A 15,092-nucleotide genomic window follows, 5' to 3' on the forward strand; every position below is an offset into this window, starting at 1 on the left:
TATATATACTTTTTTTAAGTATTTATACTTAAAATGTGTGATTAATAAACGAAGATAAGTAATATAAAAAAATGAGATTAGTTATCTATTTAGACTTTTTTTTTAAGTATTTATACTTTTTTCAAAGTGAATATTTAATCAGTTTTTGTCTTTGTACATGTTTTTGGTAGATTTAATATAAACTCGACTTTATTTTAGGGATAGATAAATAAATAAAACACAACACAATTATAGACAAACTGAGAATCTTTTTTAGAATGTATACAACTGCAATGATACATAGATTCTTTTATTCTCATTTTCCCCGCAAAGGTACATGCTTATAGGAAAGTAAATAAAATAAAATCATGAGTAATATAATACTACAATGGAATAATTAGGATATGATGATTAGTGAGATTTAAAATATCACTACTACATAAAACTGTCGTATTAGGATCTAAAAAGAAATCAGTAAAATAATTACAACATGGCCCAATTATTTTTACTCCTAAAGTAATTAGCTTCAACCTTAACTAAAGGCAAGCAAACTTCATTAGATAAATCAATTTTGTTTGTCAAAAGCATGACCACCATTTTTTAGATAAATTCTTTTTATTTTTCTTTTCTTTTTAAGGAAAGAGTGGTGACTGGTGACCAACTTTGAGTTTTAATAAATACAGACGCTTTATGCAAGTACGAAGTTAATTATTACAATTATTAATTATGGCAAATATGCATGGGTAAACTTAAACAAAGCCAAATGATCTCGTAAAGATATAACAAACCCACCATGAGAGAAACTTTTGAACAGTGCAATCATTTAAAACTGCGACCTAAACTTTGTTTTAATGGGTAGATATATTAGTTCACCAATCCATAATAATAATAATAATAATATAATAATAATAATAATAATAATTAATAATAATAATATAATAATAATAATATTATTATTATTATTATTATTATTATTTATTATTTTATTATTATTATTATTTAAAAAAGAGATAGAAGAATGAACAAAAAAATATAAAAATAAAATTTTCTTACTATAAAGTCCTCTATTTGGATAAGGTCAAGTTATAGATAAGCAACTTTCATTTTGTCTTTTATTGAATAGATGAAAATTTTAAAGACCATACGATAATAGACTAAATCCGAGACATTCAGCCTCAAATATTAACCACTCTATTACTAAGCTAACATACATGTACACATGAACTTTCGTTTAAAGTAATGACGGAGTCAGAAATTTAGTTGAGGGGGGGCTGAATTTGTACAGGAGTTCGGTGGCGGTAGCCCCCGATTTTTTTTTGGGCATTTCGTATATTTTAAGCATTTTTTTGATTAAAAGATAAGCATAATAGTAATAATAACGAACAACATTTTCATAAATTATATAGTTACAATACACTACAAATTTTTTTGGAGACATTCTAACGAATAATATTTTCATAGATTATATAGTTTTTAAATAACACAATTAACATTAAATTAAATATATATGAGGGATATAAACAAGTAAATTAACTTTTATAAGACTAAGTTCTTTTATAACACAAAATCTTGGATACACCTAGGTGTACCGTACAATCGGGTTGATCCGTACCCAGAATAGTACTATTATATCATTATATGGGTTGAGTTAGGATATGGGTTCAAATCAGGGTGCGGGTCAAAATTTAAGTGAAGGTATAACCCGATTGTACGGTATACTTGAGTGTACCTAAGACCATCTCTTTTTATAATAAGTATAAACACACACACACACACATATACTCCATATATATATATATATATATATATATATATATATATATATATATATATATATATATATATATATATATAGGGGTGAGCTACCGTGATAGCACATCTTAAAATAAGAAATAAGAGCAATTTTTAATGTATGAATTTTATGTAGAACACGTATGAATTCGTTGTATAAAGGTATGAATTGTGAAAAATAAATTTTTGCTATCTTTGAGATTCGAACTCAGGACCATAAATCCCCAACAGGATTACGAATCAACCATAGATCTTGATGATCTAAGGGCTGAAAATTATTCTTATTTTATATCTTAAGAAATGCTCTTATTTTAGCTCTTCCATATATATATATATATATATATATATATATATATATATACTTAAAAAAAAAAAAACTCAAAATTCGGGAGGAGCTCCACCGCGGCACCGCCACTGTTATCTAAATTCACAATCCGATACACATACAATATCATTTTGAAAAATATATAATATAAATTTGTGACAATTTTTGTTCAATACTAATACATTATTTGAGTCTCATAAATATGATTTGTGCCAAATTTAGTCTAGAAATAATCCATGTCGATAGAAAAATATAATTGAAAACCAAAGATAACACATGATTGTACGTTTCTTTAGATTTGGAGCAAGTAAAATCAGTGTATCCAAAACAACGTCGTTTCACCACAATGGCAGTCGATGTCATCTTCAGTTGCCAATTGTGCTTACCATCGTTGAAAATTACTTTCGACATAAAAAAATCATCACGACTCCCATTCATTGGACTTGAATAATATAATTAAGATTCATTAGATTAAAATTATCATAATATTATATTATGATGACTAAACCAATATATTTTTCCCGTAAATCATATAAATATGAAAGTGAAACATGATAGAATAGGGCCCAAATAAAGAGGAGAAGAACCGTGAATGCTAGCTAACTTGAGTTGAATATGAATATGATATCCTAACAAAGCTAAATGACGATAATCTTTAACTTTACAAGCACATGCATGCTGCGCAAGGATCGCCGTTGATCTATATAGCTATCGCATCACCACCGTCGGCTAGATTCTGTGCCTTCTGCTGCAAGAAATTTTTTTGTATTAACTTTTCCCTCAACTTTAAGTCCTTTTTATAGTTTTATTTTTCCATTACTCTATCAACGAATCAAGTGAGCTTAGCTGGGATATTATCTGTCTTCAAATATTATAATCATATTTTTCTTTAAAAGATATGATCATAGGAACACTACTACAAATTCTCTCATACTCTACAGTTTTAAACTGTAGAATATGAGCATTCTGCACTGTAGAGAATAAGTATGTAGAGAAAGACCACCCGTTTTCTCTACGGTTGTAAAATCATAGTCTATAACTGTCATAGACTACGGTTGCACGCACATAATCTACAATTATCAACCGTAGTCTATTGTGCTCAATAGACTACAATCTCTAAACTGTAGTTAATTCATAGCTAAGTGTAGTGTATGTCAATTTTTTTCTACGGTTTTAATGAATATTTGTAGTCTATGTGCATAAAACACTACAGTTTCATTATTTTACACTACAATTTAAAACCGTAGTCCTTATGAAATATAGGCTACGATTTATACTGTAGTTATTATTTAATTAACCGTAGTCAATGAGTATAAAGCACTACAGTCTGGAAGAATATACTACAGCCTTAAAACCGTAGTTAATATTGTAGTTCACACTTATTTTAAAATCTGAGAATCCAAAACGAAATTAAAATAAAATAAATTTCATTGCATTCAGAATCAAAATATTTCATCTAACAATCTCGTAACAAGTATTAATACAATGTTAAACCTAAAATTAAACACAAAGTACAAAGTATGATGTACATATCATCAATACAATTATGTCGATTCAGAAGGTCAATCAAACTAAAACAAAAATTTATCGTACTATATGTTTTCCATCAACAAGCTTGCCCACTCATCACGATAAAGTTAACGCACTCCTCCATCCCAGCTTTGTATGGATCACCAGCTTCCTCTATGTATGCAAGTGGTACCCTATGTGCACTAAAGAAAATCATCACATATTATATACAATTATTATCAAATAAAGTATAATGAGCATCCAAACTAAATATTTCTTTTTTAATTTTAAGTTCTGATTAAACCAGGTAAGCAACTTTTACCGAAGAACTTGAGCAATTAATGGAATGAAAGGAATGAAACATATAATCCTACACCATCATCATTACCTCTTCAGAGCAATCAAAGTTTCCCAACTCCTTCTAATCAAATCTTCTATAGTTTTTATATATCATTCTCGCTGGTACCATGAAGGAATTACAGTATGCTCCATACATGAATTTTACATCTAGACATAGGCACGTGTTAACTGACTTCTGCCGAGTAACAATGTAAGGCCTTACATATCCAGAGGTGAACAATACCATATGAAAATGGTCAGACCAAATACCCCAACAAATTATAATCCAATCACACCTTCAATACACAACAAAAAGTATTTCAGAACTCAGCATCATCAGATATCTAAGTCTAAAATCCTTTTAGTTTCACAAAGCTATTCATTTAGTCAATAGAAAGGCATAACTATTTCAAATATAATTTTGTTCTTAAACATGCCGAAATTATTCTCAAATTCAACAAATTCATTCCCAATTCCGGAACTATTTAGTGAAAATAGTAAGAACAAAGAATCGAGAGAACTTTTAGCACAGTAGGAAACTAGATTCAAATACTGACATCATAAAATGCAAAACCTAACATCATCAGGGTAAATAAAATTTGAAGCTCACAAAAGATGAAGAAACTGCAGTACATTTATTATTTCAAACGATTAACGGATTCAATCATTAAAACTAACAACAGTCAAATCTTCAAAGAGGGGGAGTAAAATCCAATCTTGAGCAACTTTATCCACACACACAGCCATTATGAGATGAAAATAGTAGCAAATTAGAAGAGACTTACCATTCAATAAGCTTTGCAAAAGTGAGCTCGAAAAGAGTAATCATAGAGTAAAGAACCCAATAAGTTAGCCATTGTTGATCATCAAAAACTAATTTCATCTCAATTGCCCTAATCGATGCATATCTGATTAAGAGCTTAAAGCCCATAAATTAATCAGCACAATGGAAAACAAACCACTCTCTAAAATATACGGAAAAGGATAAACCACATAAAGAAAAATAAACAAAAAGATTAAGAAGAAGAAGAAGAGGAATAGCCCAACTTACAGAGAGGCCGACGAGAGAGGCAAATAGACGAGACTGAGAGATGAGCGACGACGAGCAGAGGTCACGACGAGCAGGGGAAAAGGTGAACATGGGTGACGAGGGAGGAGGGGCGACGGAGTAGAAGGGCAGAATGAGACGGCAGCGGAAGAGGACGTCGTGTGAAGGAGGCTGCGGTGAAGGGCGGTGGGGAGGGCGACGTGGCAGAGGTGGGCGCCAGTGATGGGCGGCGTGGGGGAGGATAGGCTGAAGTGAATAAGTGATACGTTCAATTAGAGGTAGGGCTATTTCATAAAGGCAAATCTTCTCCAACATATTTCAATTAATAATACACTACGGCAGTTCATAAGTTGTAGAGATAAGCTTCAAAGTCACGCTCATACACTACGGTTTTATGGGAATCGTAGTAATAGACTACTATAGACTACGAATGGGACTACGTTTTGCTCGCCAGTGTAGTCTAAAATTAAAAAATGGCGCTCATACACTACACTTCACCAAAAATAGTGTAGTCTATACGAATACACTACGTTTTTTCTATAAAACCGTAGTTATAGGGGTGTAGAGATAGCCTAAATTTGTAGTAGTGGAAAAGCTCTTGATTAAGACTACTTGTTGGCCTTAATTACTATGTAAATGAAGGGATCAATCAAAAGGTAAAAATACTCTTTATAATTGCATAGAATTCGAGCTCTAATTAATTTGACTTTATAGTAAATCTGACTCAATGCTTTTTGGCAAAAACTTAATTATATATGTACTTAGGGTTTATTAATCTTACTAATTAAGCTATATTGATCCCCAATTAAAATTTAATAATCATAATTAAGATAGATGCATTAGAATGTGCCTAATGCTTTTTTGATATCTTATAGTACTTGCAATTCTTTTATGTTTAACTTAGACTATAGCTTAGGTTTCTTTCTTTTCTTTTCTTTTTTTTAATATCTCGATGTGTAATCGTATACTCCCTCCGTTTTTTTTAAGTGTCCTATTTTACTATTTTCCTTGTTTCTTAATAAGTGTTCCATTTCAAAATTTGAGCGTATAATTATGACATCCTTCCTATTTTATCCTTATTTAATACTTGTATGAATATAATAATTAGTTGTACATATGCATTTATTATGATAATTACTAAGGTTACAAATGTAAATATCTTATTTTATTGGTACGTGTATTTTGACGGCTGTGAACACTTAATAAAAAACGGAGGGAGTATGTCCCAAAATTTTAAACCCGAACTCAAACCTTAATCCTAATCCTAATCCTAATCATCGAAGTAGTCGAGGTAGCCATTAATATAATATAAACTATGAGACAATATGCGGAAGCTAAGGGAAGGGAAGCATTATCATGATGAAATTTAATTATGATGTTACGCACTCATTTATCTTCGAATAGAAAGGATTAATGTAATGAAATACTAATACTATGATTTATAGGACAACATATATGATTATGTACCTAATTAATTAAAGTCATACTAAGCTGTGTTAGAAATAGAAAATGAATATATAAGCTGAGTTGTGGAAGGAAAAAATAAAAGAAATTGGATAAGGTAGCTCAAGTCTCCACTTTGGAGCAAAAAGAGCAAAACCACATGCACAAAGCCATCATTTGCAAGCTAAGTCTCAAAAGCATAGTGATCGAGTGAATGTGTGTGTGCCCTATCACTATTCTACCATTGCTTTGTTTGGTGGTCTAGCTGGTCAAGCCCCACACTTTCTGCACTCTACCTTGAGGGTATAAAGGTCATTTCTTCATACACAAAATTAATTGACGACAGAGCTACATGTATCTATATATATATATATATATATATATATATATATATATATATATATATATCCCTAGTAATTTTTCTTCATATATCTTCAGCGTGCCTTGATTTCAGCGCCGGAATAATTTGTGAAAAAAGTGGATGTGTTGGTCAGTTGCATGTTATAGTTAGCTCTATCACAATTCACATACATTACTCAGAAAAAGATACAAACTCCAACACCTAACCTACTGGTTATACATCTTATCAATTTGATTTTGCACTTCTTTATCAAAATATCGTCTAAAGGGTTTTCTAAAAAAATCGTTGCCGATTCACAATGGTTTATATGTAAATTAACAATGATGAAAGTTGGAGTTAGAGAACTGAATTACTTGAGAATCACTTCATGAATTATTACCATATACTCCTATAAAGTAGCAAATAGCAATAATGTGATCCATATGTAGGGGAGACTGGAGAGGTCCTTCAACCTTAAGGCATGGTGGCAGCAACAAAGTGATGATAAATATATATATGCAGGGAGCTTCAATGAAAATATATGGTCCCCTTTTTCTTTTTCTAGAAGAGATTAATATTCTAATTTTCGCTTTCAATATGTAGGGAAAAAGAATAGAATGAATTGTAGGGACACATATAGGAATATTGGTAGAATTAATTCTACCAATATTTATGTGTCATATGGCTGTTGAAGGGATCAATGCAAACACAAATAGTACTTATTTCAGACTAGTATAAGACTGGCACAAAGCTCCAAGTTCTGTGCCACTCTTAACTAATAAGCAGTTAAAGAGCTTAAACGAAAGACATTATAGTTATGGGAGTTGAGATTCGAATAAATCATTGTGTAAGAAAGCATTAATAAACTAACTTGCAAGATTAAGGTTGTAAGAATACACATATCAACTACATGACAAAGATATTAAAGTTCTCTACTGTCTTCTCATTAGGAAAATATGCAGAAGGAATCACAATGTTACAAGCACTACACACTGAACTAAACTGCATCATCATTAGGTACAAACATATTTAATATTGGACAAGATAGCTGAATATCTTCTTGAAACGACATAGTCGTTACATCATTCTCAGCGAGAACGATGGAAGTGGTATTATTAGTGATGAGAGTGAGCCCAAGTGTTAGCCACCGTGCTGTGGTTTACCTGGAGTAGGTGAAGGATTGGGGATATAAGGCATTAGAGGAGTACCGTGCTGGATGGGTCCAGGTCTTATTGAAGCCTTCGAATTTGGAACTGGATCGATGGGCCGGTAATCTTCCAAATTAATATGAGCTTCGTCTCTGTGTGGTGTAGGAGGATACCTATTCTCCTGCAGATTGAGTAAGTACATAAAGGATGGAGAAATGAGGTTGTCGCCTTCGTCTTGGTAGCTACATATTTTTGGATATATGTATGTATCTAATTGCAGTAAGCACTTACCTTAAGCCTCCTGCTTTTCAGTACCAATGTCATAGCATTGCTCGCTGTTGAAACCATACCTTGAATCAGGATCAATCACACATCGAGGAAAGTTATATGGATAGGGCAAATACAAAACAATAGTAAGGTGAAAACTTGATCATCAAAACATGATTAGCTTGATGTGCATTGAGGATGTCGAAAATCATATATAGCTCTAATTGCTATATATATATGTCTCTAAGGAAGAAAATTCTCAAGCATGAGTGAACTAAACAAGGGCGCGTAGTTCCCACTACAATACACCAAGATTCTTCATTGAAACGATATTGATCAATAGCATTCTACTAAAGAACTAGAAAGGATAAGAACAAGGATTTCAGCTAAAATTTCATGAAATTCAAAGTAACTAAAAGCAACTATATATACTTCTTCATGGGTTGGTCTGCATCAAAAACTTGTTTCTTTAAGTCATAAAGCTATGCAGGTTATGATGTTGAGTGCTGACTACATCTCTGAAATCTTCATTCTTACAGTTATGTTCTTACTATGAAACGAGATTGCTAACATCTTTCTAAGCAGCTAGAAAAGGGATTTTATTATTTTTAAGTGGTACGTACCTTGATGGAGGAAATATAGTTTAATGTCTATTTATATTGCTTGTTCCTAAATTGCTTATGAGTGGCATGATCATAGCAAAGAATGAAAATAATTGTGAAAAATAAGCAAGAAATTCACCTGGATTTGAGATTAAGCTTCCTGCACTAGAATAACCATGGTACATGAAACCAGCTGTCCCATTCAACATGAACAAACACAAGTATTCAAAACCCCTCCTCATTAATTTAAGAAAAAACCAACAGAAAAAATAAAAGATTTTTTTGTAAACCCCAAGAAGTCACTTCTACTGTAAGTTTTTCATAATAATAATAAATTTCAGATAAATTAAGAAACAAATTATATAGCAAACTCAACTCATTTAGAAATTCCAGTTAATTGCTTCATACCATTCAGTTGACCAGAAATTCCGCAGAGATAAAAATTCTATTAGACAGATTTCTAAATTTTAAAATCCAGCTTTCAAATTCTATTTAATAATTTATCTGCAAGCATAATTAATTATGTCTCGAACTCATATGTGAAATATATTTAACAAGTAAAATTGACTATGAAAATTATTTTTCTAATTTGATGGTTAATTAGATACCGGATTTAAATAATTAATTCATTATAATAGGATTAAACTAAACGATGCATCCAATCATTTTTTTTTTTGGCATTTACTTGATCAATAAAGTGCATAGTTTTATCTAAAAGTTGCATGCAGAGATAATCAATACAAACAATAAAACAGCGTCACTAATATTCCAAATTAGAATTTTAAATACGTTGATTTCCTCATCTAACAGAGCAACTATTTTTTTATGTGTTTAATATCTATATATTTTGGTTGATCTATATAGTTTTATCAGTATATCACAGCCCAAAAAAAAGGCGAAAAATCACCATGAAATTTACCTGGATTTGAGCTGAATCTTCCTTTACTAGAATAGCCGTGGTAAACGAAAGCAGCTGTCCCAATCAACATGAACAAACACAAGAATCCAAAACCCCTCATTATCTCAAGGAAAGTAAAAAACAGAAAAGTTAGTTTTCCTTGACTTGAAAATGCCAAAAAAGAGGAGAAAATCAGCGGCCGCGAGCGCAGAGAAAGAAACAAAGAAGCAACGCAACTTATATAACAAACTCAACCCATTTAGAAATTCCTCTCGATTTCTTCTTCGATTCAGTTGAGCAGGAAATCCGGAGAGATAAGGAGAAACAGCGATCTCTGCCCATACCCTAAAATTAAATAACACAACAACAAAAATTGGAAGCGAAATAAAATCAGAATGTCGTCTTGCGGTGATGAATCATGATAAATGATCATGTGGGTTTTCGTTGTCACAGCCGTTGCATTTGGCCTGGCCGTAGGATTTAATTTTTTTTAATTTTTCTGCAGAAGTTGCAGAGAGGTATAAATGTGTGAGTGAATGCTTGCGAGAGCGGTGGAATGCGCGCCTTCTGTCAAGATTGGTCTTTTGAGAAAAGACAAAATGTCTCTTTATTTGTACTATAATTCTTTTTTATTTTCATAATATTGTTAATGATAACAGTAGTTCATATGTTTTAATTTTAACTGACTCTTGGCCTTGCATGTGGACTTGTCATTTAGCCCATACTAGAATTGAGGCAAATTAATTATTAAAAAATTGAAGAAGAAAAATATAAAGAAACAAGTTTTTATAACCATACTCCACTTGCATATGATCATAACGCATACTCTTTGGTCTTGCATCTTCCTATAATTTCACAATTAATTTGCCTACTCAAATATGAAGATATAGTAAAATTACATTAAGCCATTTGAATGTTAAGATTGAATTATTCAGCCTTTTAAGCTAGGATATATGACCAGCATATGAACAAATAAAAAAGATTTATGATGCAAGAAAACTAAACAGAAATAAGAAACAACAGAAAAGGTTATTACAACATCCCAAGAATGGGAGGGGTTCTTTGATTCCAACAAACATACAGTTGGAGAGCCTCCACAATATCATACATTTAGCTAATCTCCAGCATCCCTTCTACATTAAAAAAAACCCAAAAAGAGAGACCTACGTTGAGTGTGGAGAGAAACATCATAGGACATTTACATCTTCACAGTTTCAAGAGAAAGAGGATACTGATTAATTACAGTAAGAGACAGCAAAATGGTATGATCTTCAGAGCTCACACACACTGCATATATATGTTGTTCAAAAGTAAGATTCATTAAGATCAGCGGCAAAGCAAAGAGCCCATTGGAACCTCCACGAGTGGCCCTTTCTGCTTCTGGCCTCGTTCCTCTTCAGCAAGTCCCATAATATATGGACATCCTCGTACTCACATGTCCTCACGTCTTTGTGGAGTTTGATGAGCCCTGAAACATTTTCACTTAGATCAATGCATGGTTGGTTTGATGCCTTAGCTAGGAAGATTTGAGCTCAGTAAGTTTGTGTAATGTAATGATGCATTCTTCCATTTAACATCTTTGATTTTACTGAAAAGCCAGCTCACTGTCATTTTTTTAATAAAATTGGCTTCTTTTAATTTCTTTTCTTTCTTTTTATTTCCTACAACTCAACATATTTGACAAATACTACAATTTTGACAAGTAGCAACTAGATAGATTTCAAAAAGGTACCTTTTAAATATGAATTTAGACAGCATCTCCTTATACTTGAAAAAAATAAATTGAAGGCACTACTACAGTTGAAATAACAAAAGCAACAACTTGCGAGATTCCAAACCCAGATAAGATTAAACCCAAGAAAGCAACATAATTTCATGAAAATTGGAGAGAATCCTAACCTGTTTTGCGAAACCCAAACCTTCTGGAGACGCTAACCCAAACTTTCCGCATCGGAAACACCATTTTCTCCCACCATTTCACCTCCATCCCGACCATCTCTGCGTATGATCAAAGTATACACAGTCCACTCCACAAAATTTCCTGAAAAAGTAAAAAAAATAAAAAATAAACTAACCGAAACAATACCGTAATTCAAACAATTTCACGCACAAACCAACCTGTGTTTGTGTAGGAAACTGGCCGGTTTGGTTTGCTCTCTCTCCCTCTCTCTCTCTGGGAATGAGGGAGAGGAGAGATGGAAGGAGTGAATATATGATTGCCGCCTGAATTGCTTTCCCGTTGATTTCATTTCATTTCATTCGATCTGGTTGGTTTATAAGTGCAATGGGGAGGAGGACGCGTGTCGGGGTGTGAGTGGGTGCACGCTTCTCCAGACGATGTCGTTTGGGATGGAGGTAGAAGATATTCCGTATCTAGTGTCCACGTGGAGGCCTGAGGTTGGTAGGTCGGGTCGACATCGGGTGTGGACCTTGGTTAATTTAAGGCCGCCCATGGCCATCACCGCATCGTGCTTTCAATTTCATATACTCCTATTTATTTATGAATTATCAATTATCAATAAATATAAAAATACTACTGTACTAAAATGATTACTCCTATTAAAGTAGGAATCATGCAGCGTTTTGCAAACCAAACCAAAAAAAAAAAAAGGTGTACAAACGGATTGGAGAAGATTTGTTCATTGATTATGTAGTTGACAAATTGACATGTTTATTTTATTTTATAAATTACATAAAGTAAATAAATAAAATTTAAAGATCGTGCGACGAATGACTCAAATACAAAACCTTAAATCTTGAGCATTAATCTCCTACCATTAGGTCAGTCAACAAACGCACACACAACTTGACATGTTTATCATTACAAATGGAGAGTTATCTATAATATATTAAAAAATGAATTATCAATTTCAAAAGCACTTTTGTAAATTACTCCAGTAATCAATATCATATTTAAAAATTGAATTAATTGTCCATTAACCTCTTAATTAATTGTCTCTATTTTTTTTTTTTCATTTTGTAGACAGAGCACATTTTTTTCCATTTTCATTTAATTATATTTTGAATAAATTATGTAACATGTCTTAAATGAATGATCATCAAATGACTTTTATAATATATAAAAAAATAAATTTAAAATGAATAATATATGATAATTTAAAATTTTAACATATTAAATAATATTAATTTTGAAATAATAATATTTTCATTGAAACTATAAAGTAACCTCATTTTAAAAATATTTAATTTTCCTTATTTTCTTTATTTTAATATTTTAATTTTTTTAACTATGTATTTGTATTTATTTTATATAAACAAATCAGTAATAGGACATTATATATATATATATATATATATATATATATAGAATAATAGCATATGATTATTTATATCTTTTAAGTTAGTTTTGCTTGATTCTTATCTCATTGAATGGGTGGGATTGGTAGAATCCTATTCTTAAGGATAAAAAATCATCAATCATGTACATATTATCAATCATACAAATTAAACTAAACGCTCCCTAAAAATATAATCACAGTCATCTATCTAAATACAAACATACTCCCTCCGTCCCACTCCAATAGGCTAACTTCTTTTGGGCACGAGATTAAGAAAACTTACTTTTTAGTAGGAAAGTGATAGTAAAGTGGTGTGGTCCACACCAATTAAGTACATATTTTTTATTCAAAATGAAAAATGAGGACATCCCAAAAAGAAAAATGAGCCTATTGGAGTGAGAGGGGAGTATTATAAAGTTAATTTACAACTTTATCGGACTTATTTGATTTGAAAATTTCTAACTTTTTTGGTTTAGCCCTAAACGGCCTATGTGGGCCGACCCAATTTTGTAGTCATAGTGTGAGTATATAATAATGGTTAGGTTGTTTCACAGATAATAAATAGGTCGCCAACTTATCATATCTAGCAAAAACATTTAGGTAGGAAAATTGGTTTATGCATATAAACTCGACAGACCCCATAAAATTGACGAGACAATTCGTAGTTTTTTTTTTTTTTTTTAAACAAAAAGACATAAAACGAAGATTTTTTAGTTTTAGAAGGAACTAGTACATCCTCCCCATGCGATGCACGGCCCACAATATACTTACAATTAAAAAAAATCAATTAAATGAAAATATCAAAGTATCTTTATGTATGAGTTAGATTATTTAGTAACAAAAATATAATTTCCGTTAATATAGATATTATTTAATTTGGAGTAGTGTATAATAAACTATTATCAAGTGAATGAATATAATATTAAATTTAATGAGTATCGTATAGTAATAATTAAATTTATAGATTGTAAAGTAAATAATTTCAATATCATTTTTGAACAAATAATACTAACCCATCAATATAAAATAAAAGTTTAGTTAATAATCTTAAAATAAAATAATTGGTTTGGGAATATGATACCCATAAATAAATCTATAATAATAAATCAAAAATCCAACTTTCAATTTCACATCAATTAAAAATTGAGTGGCAATTTTGTGATTATAATAAAATTGAAGGTTTATTTGTAACTACTAATTTTTTTCCTTTTTTATTCTTTATCTTCTTATTTTTATGTTTATTTCTTTTTCTAAAATTGTGAAATTTGACTAATTATAAAATATTTGATATGCATATCAAATTAAAGATTGTGATAAGAACTTTAACTTGATATGCATTATGTAAATTCTAAAAAAAAAAGATATGCATTATGTAAATATTAGATTTAAAATATAAAAGTTATATTTAAATTATATGAATATCTAAATTATTACTAATTATAATTAATACCACACATTATAATTACAGAATATTAGGCATTATATAAAAAATAAATAAATATTTTCATACACAAATACATATAAAAATAATAATTATAAACCATATTTAAATTTTTATAATTTTAATCAATATCCCACACTTAATTTAATTAATAGTTTTAGATCTTTAATTAAATTAAACAAAATTAATTTTGGGAATTTAAAGATTCGATTTAACTATTGGGCTCAAAGAATCAACTAATGAAATATTAAAAGCCTATCTTCAAACACTCCAAAATTAATTAAAAAAAATACAAATGCAAATAAAATGAAAAAAAAAAAATAAGGTAACCCTACTCCATCCATTCCATCATTTTCGATGCAGCGCCGCTGCGTCCTGAGTCATCTTCTTCTTCCTTGCGCTTTCTTCTTTCTTCTTTCTACAACATCGTCCTTTTCTTTTTCTTCATCTTCTTTTTGCAGCGTAATCTTCTTCTTCTTTCTTTTTCTTTCTTCTTTTGCAAAATAATTTCATCATTTTGTTCTTAATTCTCATAAACAATAGTGGTGAAACTGCAATTTTCAGAATTATGTAAAGTTGAATGTGTCGATAGCTCCAAATCGTTGAAATGCAATAGCATCGGAGATGTAGCACCAGTTCTGCTTCTTCTCTTTTTCTTTCACC

General features: G+C 30.9%; 1 protein-coding gene and 1 long non-coding RNA gene across 4 annotated transcripts; both read right to left on the reverse strand.

Moving 5' to 3' along the window:
* Positions 1–7,694: 7,694 nt before the first annotated feature.
* LOC131010741 (uncharacterized) lies at positions 7,695–10,270 on the reverse strand. Of its 3 annotated transcripts, none has more exons than XM_057938403.1 (4): positions 9,711–10,270; positions 8,931–8,984; positions 8,214–8,272; positions 7,695–8,103 (listed from the first exon to the last, which is right to left on the reverse strand). In XM_057938403.1, the coding sequence occupies exons 1-4, from the start codon at positions 9,808–9,810 to the stop codon at positions 7,915–7,917; spliced, it is 402 nt and encodes a 133-aa protein (XP_057794386.1). In that variant the 5' UTR covers positions 9,811–10,270; the 3' UTR covers positions 7,695–7,914. The 3 variants fall into 3 exon arrangements, with proteins under 3 accessions (XP_057794386.1, XP_057794387.1, XP_057794388.1); XM_057938404.1 differs by having other exon boundaries at positions 8,214–8,257; positions 9,711–10,266; XM_057938405.1 differs by lacking the exon at positions 8,931–8,984 and having other exon boundaries at positions 9,711–10,234.
* A 448-nt stretch (positions 10,271–10,718) lies between these two features.
* On the reverse strand, positions 10,719–12,013 carry LOC131010742 (uncharacterized). Its single transcript, XR_009096648.1, has 3 exons — positions 11,808–12,013; positions 11,589–11,730; positions 10,719–11,157 (listed from the first exon to the last, which is right to left on the reverse strand). It is a non-coding gene; the product is annotated as an uncharacterized LOC131010742 (long non-coding RNA).
* Between the last annotated feature and the right edge of the window lie 3,079 nt (positions 12,014–15,092).

This window comes from Salvia miltiorrhiza, chromosome 2 (genome assembly GCF_028751815.1).
Source record: "Salvia miltiorrhiza cultivar Shanhuang (shh) chromosome 2, IMPLAD_Smil_shh, whole genome shotgun sequence".
In the NCBI taxonomy this organism is placed as follows: Eukaryota; Viridiplantae; Streptophyta; class Magnoliopsida; order Lamiales; family Lamiaceae; genus Salvia; species Salvia miltiorrhiza.